At 42.5% G+C, this 24,698-nt stretch overlaps 2 protein-coding genes across 7 annotated transcripts in view; one reads left to right on the forward strand and one right to left on the reverse strand.

Moving 5' to 3' along the window:
• Positions 1 to 3,564: 3,564 nt before the first annotated feature.
• The window catches only part of PPP1R9A (protein phosphatase 1 regulatory subunit 9A), a 128,079-nt gene continuing 106,945 nt past the window's right edge, over positions 3,565 to 24,698 (forward strand). For 5 of the 6 annotated variants that reach the window (XM_058026226.1, XM_058026245.1, XM_058026265.1 and 2 more), the window contains exons 1-2: positions 3,843 to 3,980; positions 5,088 to 6,759. In XM_058026226.1, coding sequence (XP_057882209.1) covers positions 5,308 to 6,759 — 1,452 coding nt within the window. In that variant the 5' untranslated portion in view covers positions 3,843 to 3,980; positions 5,088 to 5,307. Of the gene's footprint in view, positions 3,607 to 3,842; positions 3,981 to 5,087; positions 6,760 to 24,698 lie in introns of those variants that run through there. The other variant, XM_058026236.1, reaches the window with a different exon arrangement.
• Positions 3,764 to 4,567, reverse strand: LOC131080372 (proline-rich protein 2-like). Its single transcript, XM_058018623.1, has one exon. It carries the CDS (start codon positions 4,565 to 4,567, stop codon positions 3,764 to 3,766), a length of 804 nt encoding a protein of 267 aa, XP_057874606.1.

A 24,698-nucleotide genomic window follows, 5' to 3' on the forward strand; every position in this document is an offset into this window, starting at 1 on the left:
CTACAGGTTATCAACCTTTTATTGTAGCTGTTTGTTGTATATTTTAATCTCTGCCACTCTAGTTATGGGGAACCCTGACTTGAATGTATCTTATCTGCCAAAATGTAAGTCTTGGGTTCAGACCAGATATTTTTCTTTACGCTGGATTACATAATATGAATTCATGGGAACTGTGAAAAAATAGAACTCAATTCTGTTTATGTTGTGATATATATGTATAAGAAAAAAAACCTCCTCCCCACTAATGGTTTGGCAGGATAGCAGAGAGGATTTCTTGGCCAAAGATCAGATTAAATAAATAGTTTCCATTTCTACATGAACAGACGGACATTATCTTGTAAGACTTGAAAGACACTGACAGGAGACAAATGATGGAATGACTTATTTCTTTTGCCTGAGCCACGTGGAAAAACCTGCATTGCTGTTCTGCTGTGCAAATAAATCACAATCACAAAAAAAGTTGAGTGGCTTAAAAGTAGAGAAGTGACTTGAAACAACACATCAGTGACATCCAAAATAAATATAGCAAGTAAAAGTTCACACATATAGAGCAAACAGAAAACCAGCTCTTTTCAGTATTGTGGGACTGCATCAAAACTGATTTTAAAAGATACTGGGTATAATTTAAACTCATGCCAATAAGGTTAAACAACTCAGGTCTCTCCCTGCCAGATGTAAGAATTCAGAATCATTTGAATGGAGTTGTTACTGCATTGCAAGTAAAATGATTGTCACACTTTATTGCATGTAAATACTAAACTGAACAGATTTTAAATTCCCATTGGTTGGGAAATGGAGTAATTCTATAACTCCAGTGAAATTACTCTGATTTTATACTAACATAGTAAGGAGGCCCTTGGTCTCTTATCTTCTCTAAAGCATGCTGTGCAGCATTTAATATTGCTCAGGAATTAACAGAAATATCAAATACTTTAGCAAAGCCTAAAAATACTTTCTAGTCAAATGGATTATCTCAAAAGTACTGAAAATGTGCAAGGACACACAATTCTGATATTTATAGTTAGATATATGGCTATAGTAATAAATGAAGAGATTGTCTTAAAAGGCAACATAACAATTGAAATTAAATACAATTCATTATTCTAGACATAATAATAATAATAATAATAATATTAATAATAATAATAATAATAATAATTATTATTATTATTATTATTATTATTATTATTATGATGTTTCACGTGAACACTGTGTGAATAAGGACGTAGATTGAATTTTTTTAAGTGATTATATTGTAAGTTTGAATAACTTAGATGTCAGTGACCAAAGCTGAACATCTCAATAGGGTCCCAACTGTCTCTGATAAAGCAGCCAAAATTTCCAGTAGTTTCTGCACATTTTGGCTGTAATGAACCTGAGGTGATATTGAATGAACATGACATTACTTAAATAATTTGGCATTAGATTCTGTTTCAAAGCTGCATATTTATGTTTTCTACATTTAAGGAAAACATAAATGTAATATCCTATCTCTCATTGTGGAAAACTTGAGATTTAATGTGCATTGCTTCTATAAGCATCAGTGAGATGTCTTATTTCCTTACTTTCTACTAAAGTATAATATAGAAGTACTTTGCACTATTCTGCCATGAAGGAATACAACTATTCTCTTGGGCACATTATTTCATGTGTATGAATTTCACATGGGTAAGAAGTGACCATCTTGTTTGCACAACTTGTGTTAGAAAATGAATTTAAAGGACTTCACTTATGCAGTTAAGGTAGTGGATATTTTTCTAATTTTCTCTATATAATTAGATGTGAATTAGTCTCTTTAAGATTGTCTGAACTGTTTAATTGATTTTTTTAATGTTTGCTTGTGTCTCTATTTTTGGTGGTGTGTGGGAATTATAAAACTCTAAACATATATATCTGGCACATGCTAAGGTCTTCAACAGCCCTACATCCTTAGCAAAAATCACAAAGGAAATAAAATGCTTAAATTTCTGCCTTGTGTCTCTATTCTTCTTCAATAACACCTGAAGTTCTCTTAACATGTTTTTATATCCAAAAGTCAAGAGGCTCTCTAGGTGTTTCTACAGCTTCATGTCTACAAAGTCATACCAATAGAAATACACTGAGAGAGGCTGTGCTGGTTTGTGGTTGGATCCAGGACTGCAACAAGGCTGGGCCTCAGGTTTGTTGTAATATCTGATTTTTAGAATTTAATAGGTGATGTCTTGCCTAGTTGCAATATTTTCAGTCCTTGTGCAGTGAATCACCTGTGGAACTTCTTATTGCAAGCAGCTGCGAAAAAGTAATTCCTTCATTCTTCTGCTTTGGAACATGGTCTTGTAAGGGGAGCTTTTTGTGACTGCTTTGGAAGCTCAGGGGCTGTCTGTATCTTGGTGCATTACATATTTCATCTATCTCCTTTTCTCCCTGCTGTGTTGGGTGCTTTGGCACAGCCTTGCTCAGAGCCTGCAGGACATCCAGAACCCCCAGCTCCTCCCGAGGCTCCATGAGCCTGAGCCGGGGTGGTGCAGTGCACTAGGACAGGCTCCTGTCAGCAGTGGGGAAAATTCTGAAACGCCCTCACTTCTGTTCCTGGCCTCTGGCATATATATTTATCAAAATGCGGTTTCCAATCTATACGTTTCGTTGTTTGCCTGTCAATATTCATGCTGGTTATTTAAACTTTATTGAGGCAAACAGTCATGTGCTGCATCCCCATGGTACAAAATAGCTAGAGATTGACACCTGTGAATGCTTCAGTAGTATGGTACCAATGCAAAACTAAGGAATTAAGTTTGTGGATTTATATGCCTCATTTTTTTTATTTCCAGTCACCACTGTCTTACTTCTGTACACATAATAATTAGTTTTCAGACTTTGCATTGTACATCCCCAGGCCATTTTTGGATATTTACGCAGTTACTTCCACCAACTTTGCTTAGGAGTTGCTATGTGATTAACAGTCATTACCTTCCCGGATTGCCCATTTTACAAATTACCTAGAGATTCCATGTTCTGCAATTAAGTTTTCTTATTACCTTTATAAAGCCAAAACATATTTGTGGTGAACTCGCCTAGCTAACAAACAACAAAGGCTTTGTGGTTGCGCTCTAAAGATGATCCTCGTCCCTGTCAGCAGCTGCCAGAACAAGCCATGCCCACGGAGCTGAGAGCATTTCTCCGAGGTTTGTCAGCAGCACGCTCCTCGCCCGGGCAGCCTGGGTGAGCGGGCGAACAGCGGGGGAAGGAGCACGGCGGCTCCTGATCCGCAGGGAGCTCTCCGTGCGCCCCGCGCCCCGCGGGCTTCCTGCAGCGGGAAGGCGCGGGGGCTTTCCCGGGACCCGGGACGCTGCCCCTCCCGCGCGGGGGCGGGCACGCTGCCTCCTCCGACACGGGCGGGTGCCGGGCGGGCCCGGTCCGCGGGGGTCAGGCTGGAAACGAGCGTTCCAGGGCACAGAAGAAGGGGATAAACCGGGCCAGAGGCAGGCACCGGGACTCGGCGCCGGCGGCGTGGCCGCGGCCGGGCCCGTCCTCCGCCTCTCGGCAGTCACCGCCCGGGGCCGGACTGCAGCGGGCTGGCCGCCTCCCCCGCCCCGCCGGCGGAGCGAACCACTGCGGCTCGCCGAGGAGGTGAGGCACCTGTCACCGCGGGCGGCGGCGGCGGCGGGCGGCCCCGCGGCGGGCGGCGGCGGCGGCTCGGGGCGCGTCCGGCGGCGGGGGCGCGGCGGGGGCGCGGCGGCGGAGGGGCGGGCGGCGGCGGGAGCGCGGCCGCGGCGGCCACGGCGCCTCATCCTCCCCCGCGCCGCCGCCGCGGGTGTGCGCGCGGAGCCGTGTCCGTGCCCCCGCTGCCGCCGCCGCCGCCGCTGCCTGCAATGGCGTTGAGGCGACGCGGTGGCTGCTGCCTCCTGTCAGGCGGGCGGCGGCAGCGGCCGCTCTGCGCAGAGGAGGCGCGGGGGCAGCGCTGAGCCGGGCGGCCGGGGGAGTCCGTCGCGGCTGTCGGCTGGGTAAGGCGGCGTGCGCGCTCGGCGGCACGGGTACGGGGCTCCGCGGGGAACGGCGCTGGCACCGGGCTTTTGTTTCGCGGGGGCGGCGGGCTCTGCCCGGGCACTGCCCCGCCGCAAGGTGCTGCTGCCCGAGGCCCCGCGGCTCCGGCCCGCCGGGGCGGCACGACCGCCCGAGGAGGAGCCGCCGCGGGGCTCCAGCGCTGCCCTCTCGGGTTGAGTTTATTGCGTCCTGCGAGGGCTGCACGGCTCGCCGAGGGTCTCTGCCGTGTGGCCTTTCCTGTCGCCCGTGGCGATCGGCGGGAGCGGAGCGGGAGGTGCGCGGGGACGGGCGCGTCGCTCTCGGTGCGGCGGCCGCGGGCTCCCGGTACCGGCACCGGCACCGTGTGTGCCGCGGCCAGAGTGAGGCGTCCCCGCGTCGGCGGCGGCAGCGCGGCAGGGCGAGGGCTGGGGAGCAGGAACGGAGGGGAAGAGAGAGGGGATTGGCTCGGGAGACCCCCGGGGTGCCCTTCGCTGGGCTGCGGGAGCCGGGGATGAGCCCCTGGGGCCGCGCCGTGCGAGCGGTCCAGCCCCCGGCTCCGTTTCCGCATCTCCGCGTTGGTACCTCCGGGGTTCCAGGCGATAAAACCTCTGCCCGTGACGAGGGGTAACTTTCTCTAACGGGATTTCACTTCCATTACCCTGTCAGCTGTTAACTTTGGGTGCAGTTTTTGTATTACCTCGAGCTGATGTTTAATTTGCCTTTCTAAGCAAATTATCTTTGATCATGTTTCTACCATTATGTTTCTCTGAGCGAGCAAGGATTGTCTTGCAGTGCCTCATATTTCATGTCACATTGCCTTTCCTTTGCGTGCATATTTGTGCCATGATACTATACTTGTGAATGGAAAGCTGTGATTATTTGTTCTTTCACTATGATGTTATAGATTATAAATTATGCAACAGTCAATTTGAAAAAGTTGGTAATGGCAAGTTTTCACATGTCTGTGCGGTGTTGGTTTGTATTTTTTTTGCTAGTTTTTTGTAAACATATCAGAAAATGGTAGATGGAAATTGTGACAGACTTAAAGTACATGACATGGTTTCAGAAAACCCTCCTTTCTATTGCAGGTTAAATCAGCCCTTGTTCTTGAGAGTCCTCAATCGTGCTGCTTTGTCAAAATTGACCGTGTGCATTAAGACATTTGCCTCCAGATCTGTCAAGTATGGTCCTGCTGAAGGGCAGTGGCCTCTGAGGAAAAACACTCCTCAAGCAGAATCTGCTGTGGCAAACTACTGAGAGCGGTACCACAGAAACTATGCAAGCAGGTTTCACACTCCTGAAGTAAACATGATGAAAACAGAGTCTTCAGGAGAAAGATCCACCCTCCGAAGTGCCTCTCCTCACAGAAATGCTTATAGGACTGAGTTCCAGGCGCTGAAAAGCACCTTTGACAAACCGAAATCCGATGGAGACCAAAAAACGAAAGAGGAAGGAGAGGCCTCACAGAGCAGGGGAAGGAAATATGGCTCAAATGTCAATAGGATCAAGAACTTATTTATGCAGATGGGCATGGAGCCCACTGAAAGTGCTGGAGTTGCCCCTAAAACCAGGGGAAAGGGTGGCCCTCCATCACCTCAAAGACGAATTAGGCCCAAAGAATTTGTAGAAAAAGCAGATGGTTCAATCGTAAAGCTGGAATCGTCCGTGTCTGAAAGGATAAGTAGATTTGACACTATCCATGATGGTCCTTCCTATTCCAAGTTTACTGAAACTCGGAAGATGTTTGAGCGAAATGCTCATGAAACAGGACATTCAAATCGCTATTCCCCAAAGAAAGAGAAAATCATTTCTAATGAACTTCCAGATGAGTGGTGCAGCTCTAAGTCTAACAGAGGCAGCATGGATTCACTGGACAGTCTTAGCCCAAGGACAGAGACTGTCTCTCCAACTGTGAGTCAGCTCAGCGCAGTTTTTGAAAACACTGACTCACACAGCGTAAACGCAGAAAAGTCAGAAAACAACGAAGAGTACTCTGTAACTGGTCACTATCCACTAAACCTCTCATCTACTGTCACAAATATCTCCTCCCCAGTTGCAAACCTTGAGGGTTTCAGTCCTTTGAAAGAGGCCAGCACGTGGTCTCCCCCAGCCAAACAGAGTACAGGTGTGATGTCTGTTGAGAACTCTCAGCAGACTAACACTTCTTCCACACCGAGACAGAAGGTGTCCACAGGCACTTCGGCAGGTTCAAAAACAACTGAAGAAATAAAAAAGAGCACAGAGGCAAGTGCTGATTCTGTTGAGAGTTCTGCAACAGGTCAACAGGATTTGGTTGGTGTGCTTGACAGCGACAGATCTGTGGACAGCTGTGCTAGGAGTAAGTCAAAAACAGAGGCAGGAGTTTTGGTGCAACAGAAGGAACAGTCAGAACACACAGAAGATATCTTTGATCGGCCTGAAGCTGCAGAGTTAACAAGAAATGTAGCTGCAGGTGGTGATTTTGCCACAGATGCTACTGAGTCCCATTATGATGAGGAAAGTGAAAAAGATGGGCATGAAGATGTGAATAATTTTCAGAGTTCCCATGTGTACATGCATTCTGACTACAATGTGTATCGGGTACGATCCAGGTATAATTCTGACTGGGGAGAGACAGGTACAGAACAGGATGATCTGGATGATAGTGATGAAAATAACTGTTATGAACCTGATATGGAATATTCTGAAATTAATGGATTGCCAGATGAAGATGAAATCCCAGCCAACAGAAAAATACAGTTTAGCCGGGCTCCAATTAAGGTACAGTTTCTTACGTTCCTTTTTTTTTTTGCAGTTTGGTTTGTTTTCAAATGCAGCTTTATTTGAAGGAGATTTTGGCATTTGATCTTGGCTCCAGAAAGATTTCAGAGGATCTTTTGATACATGTCTTTATTGCAGTCAGTGAACATAATCTTAAATGAAGTAAGGCTGCTGAGCTCTGATGAGCTCGTCTCATTTCCTAGATTTTCTGATGGCTGACTAAACCAGCAGAATTTGAGCATGACAGCTGGGCTTGTGAAGTTCAAGAATTTTGCCATGCATATTTTGACTTCTATGACTGCACTGTAACCATTGTGAAATGTCAGTGTGGGTATTTGGTGACTTTTAAGCTGCTTGTTTGATTTCATTTGAAGTCACTGCTTCTTGAGATTGAAAGGCTTTTCCTCAGCTTTCAGCAGATTCTTAAAGTACCTGTCCTGAAGTACAGTGTGATCCTGTAGCAGAGGACTGTTAATATTCCACATCTCAGTTAGTATCATCTTTTGTAGTAGCACTCTTATTTATTTAAAACTTTTAAAGCACTTATATATCTATAAAGAGAGTACTGTATATCTTAGTGCTACAGAAGGGTGAAATCAATTGACTGAAATATCTAGTGAAGGGTGTGCTTTTTGCAGAGCTGTTATGGTTTGTTTTTAAGTACCTCAAATTACCACTAAGAATGTTGTTTCCAGTGCTTTTCAGTTCAAGAAGGAATAACTAGTTAATGGCTTGTTAAGTTTTGTTGTACCAGCTTTTCACTGCTGAGTCTCAGGGTTAAACATAAAAGTATTTTACTTCCAAGTTGGTTTTAGTGCATGTGTGTGAGGGTTTGACCCTGGCTGGAGATGCCACATGTCTGTAATGGACAATTCAAAACCATAGCAATTATTGCAGAAGTGGCTTCTTGAAGCAGAAATATATCATGGTGTACTTGAAATGTAAGAATTTTAAAATTAAAAATGTGTAATTGAAGTTGACTGTTTTCCTTATGTGATTTTAGCAATGAAAATTACTAAGTCAATGAACAGAAGTGCCAATGTTAAAATAATGTGATTTACAAAATCTGCATTCACACTGCCTGTGGTTTAAAGTAGAGTGGGATGTGTATTGTGATATGAAGTTTTCATCTGAATAAAGCAACCAGATTTTCATATCTGTTTATCATGGGGTGGAGTACAAAGAACTGTCTTACTTCATGCTTTGAAAAGAGGATTTTTACACTGAAAGAAAGAAAATATTCCAAAGCAAGATATGGATTTTTTTAATAATTTTAGTTTGTTAGTGTTCTATTCAGGCTTGCATCATGAACCAAAAATTCTAAGTATTTTTGTTCCTTCTTGATTGTTCCCATAATTAAAGTACCAGGTTTTCTTGAACTCTTGGAGGGAGGTGCAGTGGGGAAAACCTTGATTACAAAGGAAGTTGTCCCCTCCACTGCTTTCCGGCTCAAGCTAATAGACAAGGTGTACTAACAGACAAGATGATGTTCTCTTTTCTGAAAGATCTGCCAGTTGTTTATTATGGTTCCAACAGATGAAAATCCAGAAAATTATTTTATCCTTGAGATGGTCAGACTTTTCTGCTGTTTCTGAAAGAGCTAATAGTGACATTTTTACTTCAGTGTATTGCTGTTTGAATCATGCTGTCATGCCAAGTGCTCTAAGAGTATTTTCTCAATTATTTGTTCTTTTTCTTTTTAAGTTTTTCATGCTATGTTTATTTCAGATTACGTATTGTACAGTAATAATAATAGTCCATCAGGAAAATGCTCTAGAAGTAATTTTTGTAAATAATTAAAAAAGCACATTTGTCATGGGTTTAAGCATAAAGCACTCTTTAAAAGCTTATCCAAAGTAAACAAATCACTGTTTTAATTATTCTGACATCTTTATTGTAGATAGGAAGAAAAAAGAATAAAAGCTGTGCTAGGAGAGAACATTGTAGGAGGGTTTGGGAGATCCCCTGCTTTTTGTCCTGGTGCCTCCAGTGCCTGCAATCTGTTCATCATGTGGGGAAGCAGAAGTGAGACCATGTGGAAGGCTGGCCCTAGCAGGAGGAACTGCAGCTAAAGTTGTGGAAAATTAAAAGCTGCCTCTGGAGCGGTGCTCCCTTCTCTGTGCGGTTCCCTCAGCAGAGTGAAGCAGTGTAGGCCAGGGCAGGCTGCCAGGGCCACCAGGTCAGTGCCAGGGCCCTCAGGTCAGTGCCAGGGCCCTCAGGTCTCTGGCAGGGTCCCCAGGTCTCTGCCAGGGCCCCCAGGTCATTGCCAGGGCCCCCAGGTCTCTGCCAGGTCCCCCAGGTCAGTGCCAGGGCCCTCAGGTCAGTGCCAGGGCCCTCAGGTCAGTGCCAGGGCCCTCAGGTCTCTGGCAGGGTCCCCAGGTCAGTGCCAGGGCCCTCAGGTCAGTGCCAGGGCCCTCAGGTCTCTGGCAGGGTCCCCAGGTCAGTGCCAGGTCCCTCAGGTCAGTGCCAGGGCCACCAGGTCTCTTCCAGGGCCCCCAGGTCTCTGCCAGGGCCCCCAGGTCTCTGCCAGGGCCCTCAGGTCTCTGCCAGGGCCACCAGGTCTCTGCCAGGGCCATGAGATCACTGCCCGGCCATGCCACTGCAGGCAGGGACCCAGGAGGGGCAGCTGGAGAAGCCCCTGCAGGGTCCTTGTGGCTCCTGGGTCCCTGGGCTCCTGCACTCCTCCTGGGACACGCTGCTGGGAGGCTGGAGCTGGCTGTGGCAGGAGCTTTCTGAGCAGCCCAGCTATCAGTGCAGAGCAGTGCAGGCGGCAAGAGGGACTTGTGTTCTGTCCCCTCACACGGTGCCAGCAGATGAACTTACCCTGTCACTCCCTGTGCCCCATCTGTTACACTGGGATGTTGCATCTGTCTGAATGGGCAGCAACTGTTCAGGGATTTTTCTGTTCTACACAATTTTTTGTGTTAGTGGGCATGACTGGTTTCATTAATACTTAGCTGAACATCCTCTCATGCATGTCATGATTGCAAGAGAGGAAAATAAAAAGCAATATAGGAGTTTTTTCTGAACTGTTGGAAACTGATTTGTCTTTATGAAAATGATGCAATTTGTACTTGACTATTTTGCTAGATAGTGGTGTGCAAAGTCCAACCCAAACTCTGGATGTTTAGCGTTGATTTCAGTATTGTACCATCACTCTCCTCCTACAGGAGAATTCTGAAATAATTAACAAAGTTGGCATTTGAATGTGTGAACTATCGAATCAGTGGGTAGTTATTGCCATAAAGTTGTTACTTGAAGATCTCAGCTGGTTTAGGTAAACATCTTTGGACTATTTTTCTATGTGATTTCTTCAGGCAGACATGTAAGAGACTTTTTTGTTGCTTTAAGGGTAATGCTGAGGACTATGAGAAGCAATGAAATATAGGTAGAAGGATAAATAAATAAAATCTTACCAGACTGATAAAGACTGAATTCTGCTTGTCTCCCAAACAGGAAAATGACTGATTTATTCAGAAACTCACTATCAAGAGGAAGACTCGAATCAATGCATGCAGGAAATTCTACTGTGTTACAGTCTGTAATTTTGCTATCACAGATCCCATGCTCCATGGGCCATTTGCTCTGCTCTAGGATGATGGGATATATTTGTGATTTCATCTCTGTTGAAAGTCCCTTTAGGAGTGGGTGACTGCCCAGAGGCCACTGTAGGCTTGGAGAGTTTCTAGGTATTTGGAGTGAGGTGTTGCTTGTGTGAGCAGTTGTGTGTGTCTGTGGGAGCTTAAATCAGCTTGGTGCTGTTAATAAAAAGGAGTACAAAAGGGCCCAAAAGTGGCAGTGGACACTGCAGTGGAGTGTGTTGCTAAACAAGGGATGTGAACACTTCTGTAGCTGTTCATATGACTGTTTATGTAGTGATATAGAGGCCTTTATCAGCACTGGCCTGCTCTTGTGTTGAGGTATTGTGTTTGTGCTCAGGGATAGAACTGAAGCTCTCCAGGGCAAGTGTACAAGGTGAAAAAGTTAAGTAAATGTGATAAAGAAAAACATATCCTGGTTTTTCCAGGGATACTTTGCTACCAAAGAAACAAAACAACATCCCCCACCCCACCTACCCCTGCCCCCAGCACCCCTAACACTCACTGTTTTGTTGGTTTTCATTGGGTTTTGCAGGGTTTCCTGAGGGTTGGGTCATGTACTGCTTCCCAGACGCTGTGGGCTAATTGGGCAAGGTTTGCCTGTAATGCAGAATTCATTAGCTTGAGGCTTTCCACACCCTAGCAAATGGAAATGTATTGATTGTCCAAATCATAAGTTGTTTTTTGAGCTGTGTTTTCTCCATCCTGGGTAGAATTAGGATGAAGAGTAATGTTCACCTTTTCCCTTTCCAAGGCCATAGTTTCTGCTGCCCTGATAGGCTGCATCTTCAGTTGGTGCCTGATTCTGGCACCAGGTACACGTTAAACCATTTAAAGCTGTTAACAGCAATTTGTGTCTCCTGCTGAGCTTCCTTTTGCAACCTTCTGCTCCACTGACTCTGTCCCACCAGCCAAGGGCCTGGGTATTATGTGATCACACCGTATGGCAGGCAGCAGGGGACTCGTGGTGCTGCAAGGGGGTTTGGCCCAGGCTGCTGCTGCAGTTTCTAGTATTCTGTAAAGCTTCCTTAGGGTGCAGTAGTGAAGGGACATCTCTGCAGACCTCTCTTGGGTTTTGGGGGTAGGTGGAAGAGAGGGGACCATGAAAGAAGATAAATAGCAAATGGCTTTTCCATCCTTCTCCTAATTCCATATGTAATCACTAGTGCCCATGCCTCCTGTTGTGCTTCCTCTCTCTTGTCAGGCAGCATGACTGGATTTTATACCCCACAATATTTCAGTTTTCTGGGTCATGTCTTGTTCAGATGGTCTTCCAGAATTGGAACATGTACTTTTTCTCTCACCTTTGAAGGAAATTTACAAGTGCTGTGATTATAGTTTAGTGTAGAACATAAAAGAAATTTGTATTTAACAGTTCCTTTGAAATTTTTTTACAAACTTCTTATAAAAATAATTTAACAGAATGAGTCTTTCTTTCAGTTATTCATCATTTCTGAGGGGACCTGAAAGATCATTTTGTTCCACCCCCCCTGCCATGGGCAGGGACTCCTTCCACTAGACCAGGTTGCTCAGCTCCATCCAATCTGGCCTTGAACATTTCCAGGGTTGGGGTATCCACAGCTTCTCTGGGCAACGTGTTCCAGTGTCTCACCATCCTTACAGTAAAGAATCTTTTCCTAATATGCAATTTAAACTTACTCTCTTTCAGTTTGAAGCTATTCCCCCTTGTCCTGACACAACAAGCCCTTGTAAAATGTCTCTCTCCATCTTCCTTGTAGGCTCCCATCAGCTACTGAAAGGCTGCAATTTGGTCACTCCAAAACCTTCCCTTTTCCAAGATGAACAATCCAAATTATCTCTGCCTTTCCTCATAGGAAAGGTGCTCCATCACTCTAATCATCTTAGTGGCCCTGCTCTGGACTTGCTCCAACAAGTCCATGTCCTTCCTGAACTGGGCCCCCCAAAGCTGGGTGCTGTGTTCAGGTGGGCTCTCTCTCACCAGGACACGTTTGGCTCTCTGGGCTGTGAGTGCCCATGGCTGGGTCGTGTCCAGCCTCTCACCCACCAGCACCCCAAAGCCCTTGGCAGGGCTGCTCCTGGTCTCTTCACTCCCCCAGCCTACATTGATACTAGGGGTTGCCCCAAGAAAATGTGTTCAGGAATGTAAATAGTGGCAGAAAAAGAATCTGAAACAATCTGGCACTAATTACGTTGGAAATATTTAATCTAAAATATCATTATTCTTTATATAATAGCCATCATAATAAAGTACGCTGAAAGCACTTTCAAGTTTTAGTGTAGAAGAAGCATTTCTGTGCTTGATGCAATGCTCCATATTGTATTTATCTGTTGTTAAAATGTTGATGAACTATTTTGGATCATAGGAGAAGGTTACCCATCCACAGGCACTCTGCAGTCCAAACTTGTCATTTCTATGTGTGTTTTACTTAAATGAATACTGAGTTGGATTTTGGTGATCTCCACATTTTCCATCCCCAGTGAGCCTGTGATTTTATAAATAAAATAGTCACAGTGCACATTAGGACACTTGTTTAAGGCAAATATGGAAGACAGGAGTTGCAGAAAGACGCTGAAGCTTTGTTAGATTGAAATCGTTACAGAATCTGAGAAATTCATCCACTTTTTGAATGGGTTAATTATGAAAACTTACAGATAAAAAAAGATGCATAGCTCTTTCTGAAATCTCTGAGAGAATATTTTGTTTTCCTTAAATTTGGTTCACTACTTCAGCTCCTGTGTCCATGCAGAAGCCTAGAAGATAAGAGAACTAATATGTAACTCGAACACCGACAGCTGGATAGCTGTGGAGCCAACCAAGGATTGTTGGTAATAACATTCTGTGAGAAAGATAAGGGTGTTTCTGAAGAAGGGACCATACAGAGGAAGGGCAGCACTTTGCTGAGATTAGTTTTGGTTTGGGATCCTGGAGATAGGCACAACACCATACAGCAAAGTGCAGGAATGAGGTTGAGAATTGGGCCTGAAATGTTGACCAAAGGCCAACCCAGTCATCAAGACTTGTCATCATTTGGTGGTTATAAAGACCATCAAAGCTCTCCAACCCTTTCCAGAAGGGTCTAGAAGATCAGACTGCCCATGATAAGTAATTGGCATTGAAAGTGAAAAACGTATCTCCTGGGTGGGCATAATTTACTAATAAAATTTTGTGAGCTCTTGTAGACCCTCTGACATTTGTCATGAGTATCTCTGAGTCTTGGGTGCTCCCTTCCCCATAAGGATGGGATGCCACAGTCCATGCTTTGTTTACAAGGTTAGGAGTGGGTGATAGTTTTTGCTAAAGCATGAAACTAAGTATTAGGCAGACTTAGTCTCTAACTCCTGCAGTGTTGAATATATCACTGAACTTTCATGCTCATATTCAAATTTCATAAAATGGACAGCAAGCTGGTAATTAATTTCATTCATCTCAATGTGTGAAGTAGTTTGGCATGCAGAGCTATTGGCTGGATAGCTTGGAAGGTGTCTGTCCTGCTGCATAAAATGAACTTAGCTTTTTTCCAGGTATTGTCAAGTATGGGGAATTCTACTGACTTTAATATTAAAACGTGTTGTACTGCAGGGATTGTCCTGCTAACTTGGATTATTCATAAAAAAATAATAGTGTAAAAAACCAGGTTCTTTGCTCTGGTAATATGCTCTTAGGGAAGATCTTTTTATGAAAGGCAGAGCCTTTTACATGTGTTTGTCAAGGAAAGGAATGAGAAGTAAGTATTAAGGATTCAGAGACTGGATGCACTCAGATAACAGATAGTGAAGGGATAAAGCACGTCAGAAGTTACTATTTTGATTCAGTCACTGTGGTGAACAAAGATACCTCATAATTGCTGTGGATTTTTATGCCTTCACCTATGACTCTTTTGCACTTTCAGGTTTTCTTGTATTAAGTATATATGGAATTATTGGACTACAGTAAATAGAATAAAGTTATTTCCCTGTTTCAATATGCTGTGGAGTCTTTAACTCTTATATAAAAGTCATAATTTCACTACTAATTCTAGGGATCAGCAGTTCCTGGGTGTAGTGTTCACACATGTAGCTCTTGAACTAAAACAAATAATGTCGCCTAAAACCTGGGTTTCATAAGTATTGAGGGCATTCTAGAAGGACTGTGTGTAGAAACAGAATTTTGATGAAATTATTTGCATCAGAGTTTTATGTGGTTTAAATTGAAAGGGTTTTCCAATTAAAGGTTTTGAATTTCAAAAGTGCAGACTGAGAAACTGTAGGGAAATGGTTTGAAATTAGCTGAACCAAAGAGCAAAGGGAACTCTTTGATTCAGAATTAGAAAAAGTGCGTAGGATTTTCATCCCAAGAAAAAAACAGACTATACAAGCAGAATGATTGCAGACCTAATCAGAAGAAAAGTCAGCCAAAGAGAACATCATAAGTTAGCCAAGAACTTGGAAGGAGTGGCAGAAGTGGTTGTTGAAAAAATGAAGAATGTCATTAGAGTTCAAAAGTCTTAAATGTGACTAAGAAGTTGCCAGAAGTCAAGCTGAGTTTGACCTTGTAAAGGAAAATAGTCTAAGTAGTAAAATGCTATTCATCCATTAAAATTCACCAAGAAAGGAGGGTGGGTGTTATGCAGTGAGTATGAAGTTATGGTCAGAGTTATCACCCCTAGTTTATTGTGGAAATTCAGACAGTGAAATAAAGAAGAAACCTGCAGTTCCTAGGGCTCAAGTTTTTATGGGGCTTGGTCAAAGAAGCTGTGTTTTAGAAAATCTTGCAGCATATATTTAAAAACTAAAAGAGCACTATCAAAGTAGAAATGGTATTTAACTGCAGAAGAGCAAATTTAATAGCTGTTTTTCAGAAAGTAGAAGAAAGATGATTCTGGCTGCCTGAAAATTACTAAATTTTTTTTCCCCATAGCAAAGCAATAGAGAGCACTTTTTAAAGAATCAAAGGCAGAGAGGCAAATGGAATACATGTAAATGGATTTATCAGAGGTAGTATATGCCAAACTAAATTAGGATCTGCCTTTGATAAGATAAAAGACCTTGTTAAAAATTTCAGTAGCTCTGTCTCAGAAAGTTGGAGCACGCTAATGACACTTGCTTTTGGCAGAAAGTGGGGAAGCCTTATCATTGCATAGGATTACAGCAAAACATGGGGACTGTGAGGACTTGAGTGATGGGGATGGATTTATGAGCTGAAAACTTTCACAGTGAACTAGTGACTCATTTGTAGGGGATGGCAGCTAAGGAGAAGGCCACTCTGACATGCTCCCACAGAATGACAGCAGCAACCCGTGATGTGATGCAGCTGTGAGGAAGGCAAATGGCATTTGAGATAACATGAAGCAAAATATTTTAGAAGCAGTAGGGAATTATGGGTGTCATTTTGTAACTCGCCAAGGAGACTTCATCTGGACCGTATCTGATGGATTCTGCTTCAGGCATGTGGGTCTGCAGGGAGAGCTGTAGCAACTTGCTGCTCTTATGTGTCTTTTTCTTGGTTAATTCTATCCTAAAACAGGGGCCTTAAGTAACTTATCTTGCTCATTGAGTGATGCACAAGGCCTGAAAAGGACCATTATTGCATTTCTGTATTCAAGTGAAAAGGCACCTGAAAACTAAGTGGCAGCATTCCACTTTTAAGATGGAATTGAATGTTTTCCAACTAAGATTAAAGAATTTTAATAGAAGGCACTCTTCCTACATTTCTGATAGACTTCTGTGTTGTGTAGTAGTGTATCTTAATTTTTTAAAGTGTTGCAATTACCTTTAGCTCTGTTAACCTTGAAGGCCACAAATAATCTATTAAAAAGAATACCAGACATTCCTGTAATTAATGGTACAAAGTAATGGATGTTATTCTGTGGTGTCTTTTTTTAAATAGAAAGTGTTCTATTGGGAGAGGCTAGTTTTACTCGAGTTAGTTACGAGAGTTGATTCAAGAGACCCATCAGATCACTCAGATAATTCCATATGATAAAATTAGTGGAAGGTGTGAATGCAGAATTTATCTCCAAGACCTGTTTGCCTTGTGCTGTTATACATAAAGCTGTGCTTCTTAGTCTGTGCACATCTGTAACTTCTGATGTTCCACTCTGCAGTTTCCATCTGCCTTAATATTCAGTGAATAATCTCAAGGGCATAAGATGCTGGTTCACATTGAAAGGATATCTTCCAGTATTCAGTCTATGCTGCATGTAGACCCAGGGACTTCCATTTGATAAAATCACTGTATTTCACATTACTTGTTTGAAAGCAATAAACTATAGAGGCTTTTAAAAGTCATGCTGTCAAACTCCTCTCTAATTTATCTAATTCATGGTCTTTATGATAAAGCATTAGGATTTTTTTTATCTAGCTTGTAATCATCTTTAAATCTTTATAAGCTTGCAGTCATCTTTAAGATGGATGGTGATATATTTAGGTGCTGACATACTCTAGATTCCTTAAATGTGTAGAATCTGACATACCTATTAATTCTACCTTCTTAAAAGCCCAAAGATACTTTCTCATTTGTGTTGGCTTGAATGATTGCCCAGTAGATTTCATTGTGCATAGACCATTTAGATAGAATATTCAAAATATGTGAGTGTTGTATTTTTTGCAAGGGCAAAAAATGCAGAGAAAACACATTAATCCAGAGGTTTAGAGAGAGTCATCTTGAAAAAAGCTGGTAATTTAGCAGTGTGGCAAAGTGCACTAACACAAATGAGAATGTTTCAGTATGACATTTGATAGGAAGAGACTACTAGACCATGTAGCTCTTTATTCCCCTTTGCCCAGCCATTTTCCTCTAAAGTAGTTGCTCAATTTTATCTTTCTTAATTTAGTAGGTTGACTGAAAAATGCTTCCTTGATGTTTTGTACATTTCTTTCATGTTAATATTTGAGTTGGAGGGGAGGGAAATACCATTAAAAAGAGGGGCTCTTTTTTTCTTCCTTTTTTTTTCTTTTCACTCATTCTTTGTGTAGGGCCAGTGAAAAATTCTCTCAAGTTTAACAGCTGTAGATGCAAAATAACTGCTGAGACTTGCTGTGGTTTACTGCAGTGCATGACACAGTCATCTCCAGTAAGTCTTGACCTTGTGGCCTAAAAGGGGAAAAAAAGGGGAAGTGCCTAATCAACCTCATAACCATCTACAAAGAAATAACTGGCTTAATAGGTGGGAGGAGAGCTTGGCTTTGTGTACATTCACTTCAGTAAGGCTTTTGACACAACATATTCACAGAGAAGCTCGTTAAAGATGGGCTAGATGAGCAGTGAGGTAGGTTGGAAGCTGGCTGAACAGAGAGGTGAGAAGCCACAAAGCTCGTGAAGTTCAGCAGAGAGAGGTGCAAACTCCTGTGCCTGGCCCTGTGCCTCGTTGTGTTCTCAGCACCATCCAGAGGGTGAATCCTCTTCAGCTGTGCAGAAGAGGCTCCAGGGTGCTGGACAACAGCAAGTGAAATGTGAGTCAGCCATGTGCTCGTGTTACAAGGGAAGCTGACTGTGTTCTGGGCTGGGTTAGCATGGCTGCTGCCATCAGGGCAAGGGAGGTGATCCCTCCTCCATACCACTGAGGCCTCGTGTGGAATTCTGGGCCCTATTCCGGGCTCCCCAGCACAGGAGACTGGAGAAAACCCAGGGAAGGCCCATTAAGATGATGACAGGTCTGAAGCATCTGTCCTGTGAGGAAAGGCTGAGAGAACTGGGACTGCTGAGCCTGGAGAAGTGAAGACTCGATGGTCATATTAATGTTTATAAATACTGCAAGGGAGGGTGCAAGGAACAAGGCAGGCTCTTTCCAGTTATGCCCAGTGGCAGGGTGGGCACCAGCTGACACACAGGAGGTTCCTGTGAACATCAGGAAACTCTTTCCCTGTGAGGGTGACTGAGCACTGGCACAGGTTACCAGAGGCTATGGATACTCCATCTTTGGAGATACCCAGAAGCTGTCTGGCCATGGTCCTGGACAAGGAGTGCTGTGCTTCAGCTGGGGGATTGGACCAGATGACCTTTGGAGATCCCTTCAATTTTGAGCGATCATGTGGTTCTGTTGCTTATTTAGATCAGAGAAAAAACTATTTTCCTAATAGTGAATTTTGGTAAAGGAAGCAGCTAAATTGCATCCAAGATAAACCATCTTAATTTTATTATTTGTAAAATATACTAAGTGACTTATTGAATTATTTGTCAGGCTTTAAGACTGCATGGTTTTGCAAATCCAAATTGGTGCAGCAGCTCCAATAGGTTTGATTGTAATAGTTAATGTTGTTTAAATCTATATTACTATTTTAGTAAGAGTTCATTGCATAAAGCTTAAATTCTTACTTTGTAATTACAGATAGTTAAGTTTAAATATTGATACTAGACTTCTAATGCTTCTTATTAATGAGAAGCTAGGCCCACCACTGCTAAGAAAGCATTTTAAGGGGTTTTTCTTGGACATATTTTGTTGTATGCATAAGCAGATTGACCTAACCTTTTAAGTAACATTTAATAAGGCAAAAGATTTTGTCTAAATATTTAAACAAATATTATGAGTTTAATTTTTCTGAGGAAAAGGAAAAATTTAAAACTGCCTATGCAAAAATAAAGCTGTTGAGGAGCAGTTTTCATTTGCAGCAGAGGGAAAGCCCACCAACATTTTGCATGTAGCAATAGCTGAGGTCTGGATGGCCAGGGTAAGCCTTGATTGGAGTGGGAATTCCTTGATTGGAATGGGAGTGTGATCTGATGCCCAGTTGAGTCCAAATACTCAAAAGCTGTGGTTAAACAAATAAATAATCTCATCCTGGGCTGTACACTTGAATGAAATCTTTGAGCTACTCACTTTGTAAAATGTACCAAGTTGCTGATTTTGTCTAGTGTATCTAGTTTACCTCCCCAGTAGTGAAGGAGAGAGGCATTTTGCTGCTCTTGTAAAGCTTAACAACTCCCAGAAGAGAGATCAGTGTGTGTGTCTGGAGATGGCCAACAGTCATATCTGAAACATAAGAGAGATTAGTGAGAAGTTCTTTGAATATTTCTTTGAAAAAGGGGTATAAAAGATAGGGAATAGAATAAATTGTTTTCACTCTTGTGGCTTGAAAGTGATTCTTCTAAAGCAAGCCTCTTGTGCCCCTATATGATTTACTTTATTCATTTTATTTTCCTCGTGCAAAGGGTCACGTTGTGTCTCTAAGCCCCAAAGAACCACTGTAGTAAATCTGTTCCATTAAGAGCTCCAACTTTGTGAGCTGGAGGAAGCTGGATTTAGCTTGAGGATGCTGTGCTGCTGGAAGCTCAGTCCAGCAGTGAGGAGCGGGGGCTTGGCAGGGGTGCTGGGTGGGCAGGGTGGTCTCGTGCCCCAGCTGGGTGATGGGCTGGGGGCGCAGGCTGGGTCGGGGCCGGGGCAGTACCCAGCCCTGTGCCCCAGCAGGGTCCTGCTCCAGCTTTTGTAAGCCAGGGGTACTTGGCAGCACTTCACTCACAGCCTTTAGGACTCAAAGAAGCCACAGAGCAGGTTTTTGGCCTTTCTTAAGGAGCTGGCTGCTTCCTGCTGCATCTGTAGTCCTTCAGTATAGCATTAACCAAAATACACTCTTACTTCAACATTTTGCCTCACTTGACTACCTGATGCTACCTGAGCATTGAAAAGATTTTTTGGTTTCAAAATGTAGCCTCTATTTTTTCCTCTTTTTCTTCCTTCTTCCCTCCCCAGGCCCTCCACCCCCTCCCCTGCTGTTGATTCTGGACACTTCCAGAGCTGCAGTTTTGTGATGGCCTAGGACAGAGTTTCCCCTTCTATCCTTGGTTTGCTTTTTTTTCTAGGATTGCATACTTGACATTTTGCATTGCATTAAAAAATTGAAAAGACAACAAAGAAGCTTTTAAAATAATTTCGTTTATAATTTTTTCATTGTTCTGTGAAGATCGTGTTCATCATTCGAGTGAAGAATTTACTGTGGTTCTTTCTCCACCAAGTTTGTGTTGCAGCATTATGTGTAGGTTTTGTTTATTGTATTTTATTATTTATAATGAGTAGATGATGTGTGAAATTTATAGCTTCATATCCATGGAAGCTCAAGGAATGCTGTTCATTTTTTGGTTCTTGCACTGTCCACAGATTGTTCTGATCTCAGGCTTTGCTTGAGATCAGAACAATCTGATTCTTTATTGTGTGAGAGACAACAAGCTTGATTCTTTATTGTGTGAGAGACAACAAAATCTAGATGTGCCATATGTTCTGTCACAGTTTTCCTTAAAACTGTGGCTGAGACCTGAGAGGAGAAAAAGTATTTTCTTTTTCCCTGGTCTGTGTTGTGTGGAGTATCTGCTTCATCTGACCAATTTATAGGCAAATCTATTGCTATTGTATCCTTTTTAGAGGATACACTCGTACACCTAGAAAAATAAGAATTGAAAGAACAAATTTGTGTGTACAAATACATATTTGTGTATGCAGATACTTGACTAATAAAATATTGTAGTGGTAATTCATCAGAATGTTTTGAAAGATACATTTTTGTCTTTAAAACTCTGTAATTTATTCTTACATTGTGAACATAATGCTCCCAAGAGTATAGGGCTTGCTTTAGCTGCAAGAATTTTTGCAGTGCAGGGTAAAGCTGCCAGGAGCATGTAGCAAAGGTCTGTTAAAGGTAATTATGTCATGACTTCTCTCTGGTATTAGGCATTTTTTGTTCTCTTTTAAACAAGAGTGGAACTATAATAATGAAATACTAGATGAATTTTTTTGCCTTTTATTAGCACTGGAATCCAAGATACAACCTCGCTTGGTGACTTGATGAATAATAGTTGTCATTTAATGACTGGCTAGGATTACATTGAAAATAAAGGTCAAAATTTTATCTTTTGTCTCACTACTTGAAAAAACCACTAGCAGAAGATGAAAAGGAGGACTGCCCCTCATAGCTCTTTTGGGGTTTGAGATTTTTTCAAGGTTTCAGATTTTATTACTTTTCTGAGGTGAAAAAAATGCAATTGTGCAATAAATTACATTTGAAACATCTTACTTTGAAAGAACTGCTTCTGCTTACATCCATATTTGTGTATTTGGGGTAGACATCAGTGTCACCACCAGAAATAAGGTATTTTTGGGACTCTTAGACATTGTGCAGCCCTTCATCATGCTGCTGTCAGGAACTTGATCAGTAAATTAGTTCAGCAGTAGTGCTAATGGATTTGCAGGGATTATGCCACCAACTCTGATTGAGAGCACTGAGCTTGCATGCAAGGATTCCTGAACACCCCTGTACTACAGAATGCAAACTGTACTGCATAAGAATGGCAGACAATGCTGCTGGAAACCATCCTTACAACATCACTGAGTCCTGTGTTATTTTCTGCCCCATTTGAAATAAAAAATAAGTGATCAGTGTGCATTTGTAATAGGACACCTGGATAGAAGTGATTATGGCAGTGATCTAAAGATATGCACAGCTACTAATTTTTTTATCTTTTGGTGCATTCAGCAGTGTTGAACAGAGTGGGCATTAGGAGAGTTGCAAAACAGACAGTGCTTCCTTTTCTCATGGATGTGTGACAGCAAGTAAACTTAACAGAATGGGAAAGTTTGGAACAAACAGAACTTCACAGAGTGGTGTAATACAGCAAAATCAGGTGACAATGTTAAAAAGCTTCTCAAATTGAGATGACTTAGGGGAATTTTTCTTAAAACTGGAAACATTATGATTATTAGAAGGTGATGCTGAACCATTGCATGAATTGCCAGTGGACTTGTCACCTGTGAGACTGTAGGATATTTTTTTAGCCTATTGTAGGATATGTAGCAGTGAGACTGTAGGATATTTTTTAGCTAAGATAATAACAACAATTTTGGGCCTTTATTTTGTGCTTTGACTTTTTTTTTTCCCAAAACAACTAGCCCTGGGAACTGTAGTCTGTTATGCAAGGAGCCTAAACCAGTGCACTGAACATGTAGTCTGCTGTCTAATTATACTAAGTACTGGTGGGATGGTCTCTTCATCCGCTTACAAGAATTGTGTCAGAAAATGTCTGCTTCAGGTAGATCTCTGATGAAACCGTGAACTGATGCTTTGCTGGAAATAGTTTCAATATCTGTTAATATTCAAAGAGAGGCAAAGCTGTTTTATTAATAAAGGAAATTACTTATAATCCATCATTATCAGTAAACTGCATTGATAACAAAAAAAGTCCTGTAGTTTTTGCCTGACAGTTTTTAACAAGTGGCACAGATTCATGGAAGAGGCTGTAGTGCTTTCAGTTGAAAGCAGTTTTTTAGTTTAATTGGTAGCCAGTGTCTCCTTTGTGTGATCACATCACACCTCTAAGCTGATCAATATTATGTTTAGCTATTTGCTAGCACTTAATGAGATTTCTTACTGATCTTAGAGTGCAATGTACATCATCTCATGAAGGCTAGCAGCTTCTCAGGTGTGTTGAAAATCTGCAATAACACTTTAGTGAAAAGTTTGGCTGGTCCATATGATTAATAAAAGAGCAGACAGAAGGGGTAACCATCTTTGGAAGATGTGCATAGGAAGGGGACTTGGACCTCCATAATTTTCTAGAAGAGCATCTACCTAAACACTGCACCATAGGTTGCGTTGTGTCCTTCCATCATTTCAGTTCAACCTGGGACCAAAAGAATTGTCTGTGCTGGATGATTTTGCAGGTCCTGGCACTAGAAGGAACACAAGGGCAAACACAACTGTGTAGCTTAATGTTTCACCTGTTTCCTTTAGGCACTGAGGAAGCAGCCTTGGGATCTGAGATGTGCTGAAAGACTTGTTAAAATGAAATGATAAAGAGCTGTTAGTTTTAAGAAGAGAATCTTTGATGTGAGGGGAATTAAATTTTAACTCCTATGTAGTGGATGAGCATTACAGGCACTTGGCCTTTTATATGGCAATCACTACTGTCATCTTCATCTCCTGGATAGGCTTTCACACAGAGACTTACATCTTTCTTGGGTTTTTGATCAAATGCAACAGTCACCTGCCTTCAGAAGGCAGTTGTTGGCCGTGAGCCCTGAGTAAAGGAGGCATCTGTTTGCAGCTTTTACTTGGGCTTTAAGCTGGAAGAAGTCAGAGAGACTGTAGTACTCAACACATTGATCCTTGACCCTAGGCAGGGCCTTGGTCAATGCTTGTGCTTACGTTGTGTAGCACCATCCCATCACAACTTCATTTCCCTTTGGATTTTGTGGGGGGTTTGAGTGAGCAACTTCAGGTTTTTGATTTAGTGTGTACATAAATATTGTGTTTTTCTTTGACCAGCTGATAAGAATGTAAGTACTCTACTGAATTGGAGTCCCCAGTTAGTGATAGCAGATATTATTTGTGTTTTAAACCAAAATCCTCTTCTGGATACTTCTCCATCCTGTTTTCTTTAGTCACAGTATGAGTTGGAAGCTGCCTTTTTTTGGTTGTCATTCCCATTATGCTCTTTGAAAGTGGTGGCTGGGATGTGAGAAAGGCTAACATTTAACTCCACTACTCTAAAGCAATTTCAGTGTGGAGCATTCCCCCAGGGCTAGGATTGGGGGAGAGATAAATAAAACAGCAGTGAATAAGGAAGCTGGAATAATTTTAAAACCAGGCTAACTAGGATAGGCTTTCTTATTTGTGTCTTGAAGACAGAGTCAGGGCCTTATCAAGGTCTTCACTTTGTGGCTAGAATGTCTCTTTGTCTGCATAATGAATATAAATGAGCACAACAGATAGTAGGGAGAGGAACAGTCAGAGCAAGATGAAATAGTGCTCAGTTATGCAACAGGGATAAGTGGAAGAGGGAGGAGTAGAATTAAGACCTTCAAGTTTTAATGGAAAATAAAAACTGTAAAACAACTTTGGGGGAGTCTTATGATACTGATGAATGGATGTCTCAATACTACAGTTCAGAAGGAAGATACTACTCACTGTTTAAAACATACTTACCAATGTAAGTACAAACGTTTTCTATTTGTCAGTATGTGCTCACATACTTACAAATAAACAAAGTACAAGTGAAATCTGAGGAAGGAACCTGGACCTGCAGCCCCCCGTGTAGAGCCCTTGCCTCCTGCCTGCACTGCTGCTCTCTCCTACACCACTGTAACTCGAGAGAACTTCTGAGCAGTCCTCAACATCTCCAGAACACACCTCCCACTTTCTGGTAGCTCTTTACTACCTGTGAAACCAGGTTTCAGAAATGACAAAAAGGTAGGTAGTGTACTGTGGGCAGAATTGTACCTCACATGTAACTGACTGAGAGTGGGCTTGTTGGCAATGGTATCTTCAGCAGAACTGAAAGTGAAATTAATGTAGAGGAAGTAAAAGAAAGTGGCTTCAGCTCGTGCTTTGAGTTCCTAGTGTTTTTATGACAGTGCTGACTTTCTTCTCTGCAGCAGTCCAATGTGACTTGATACT

This window comes from Melospiza georgiana, chromosome 1 (assembly GCF_028018845.1).
Source record: "Melospiza georgiana isolate bMelGeo1 chromosome 1, bMelGeo1.pri, whole genome shotgun sequence".
NCBI lineage: Eukaryota > Metazoa > Chordata > Aves > Passeriformes > Passerellidae > Melospiza > Melospiza georgiana.

Excerpts from the sequence above, each read along its gene's own strand:
- LOC131080372 (XM_058018623.1), bottom strand. The coding sequence starts at position 4,567 with ATGCGGAAACGGAGCCGGGGGCTGGACCGCTCGCACGGCGCGGCCCCA.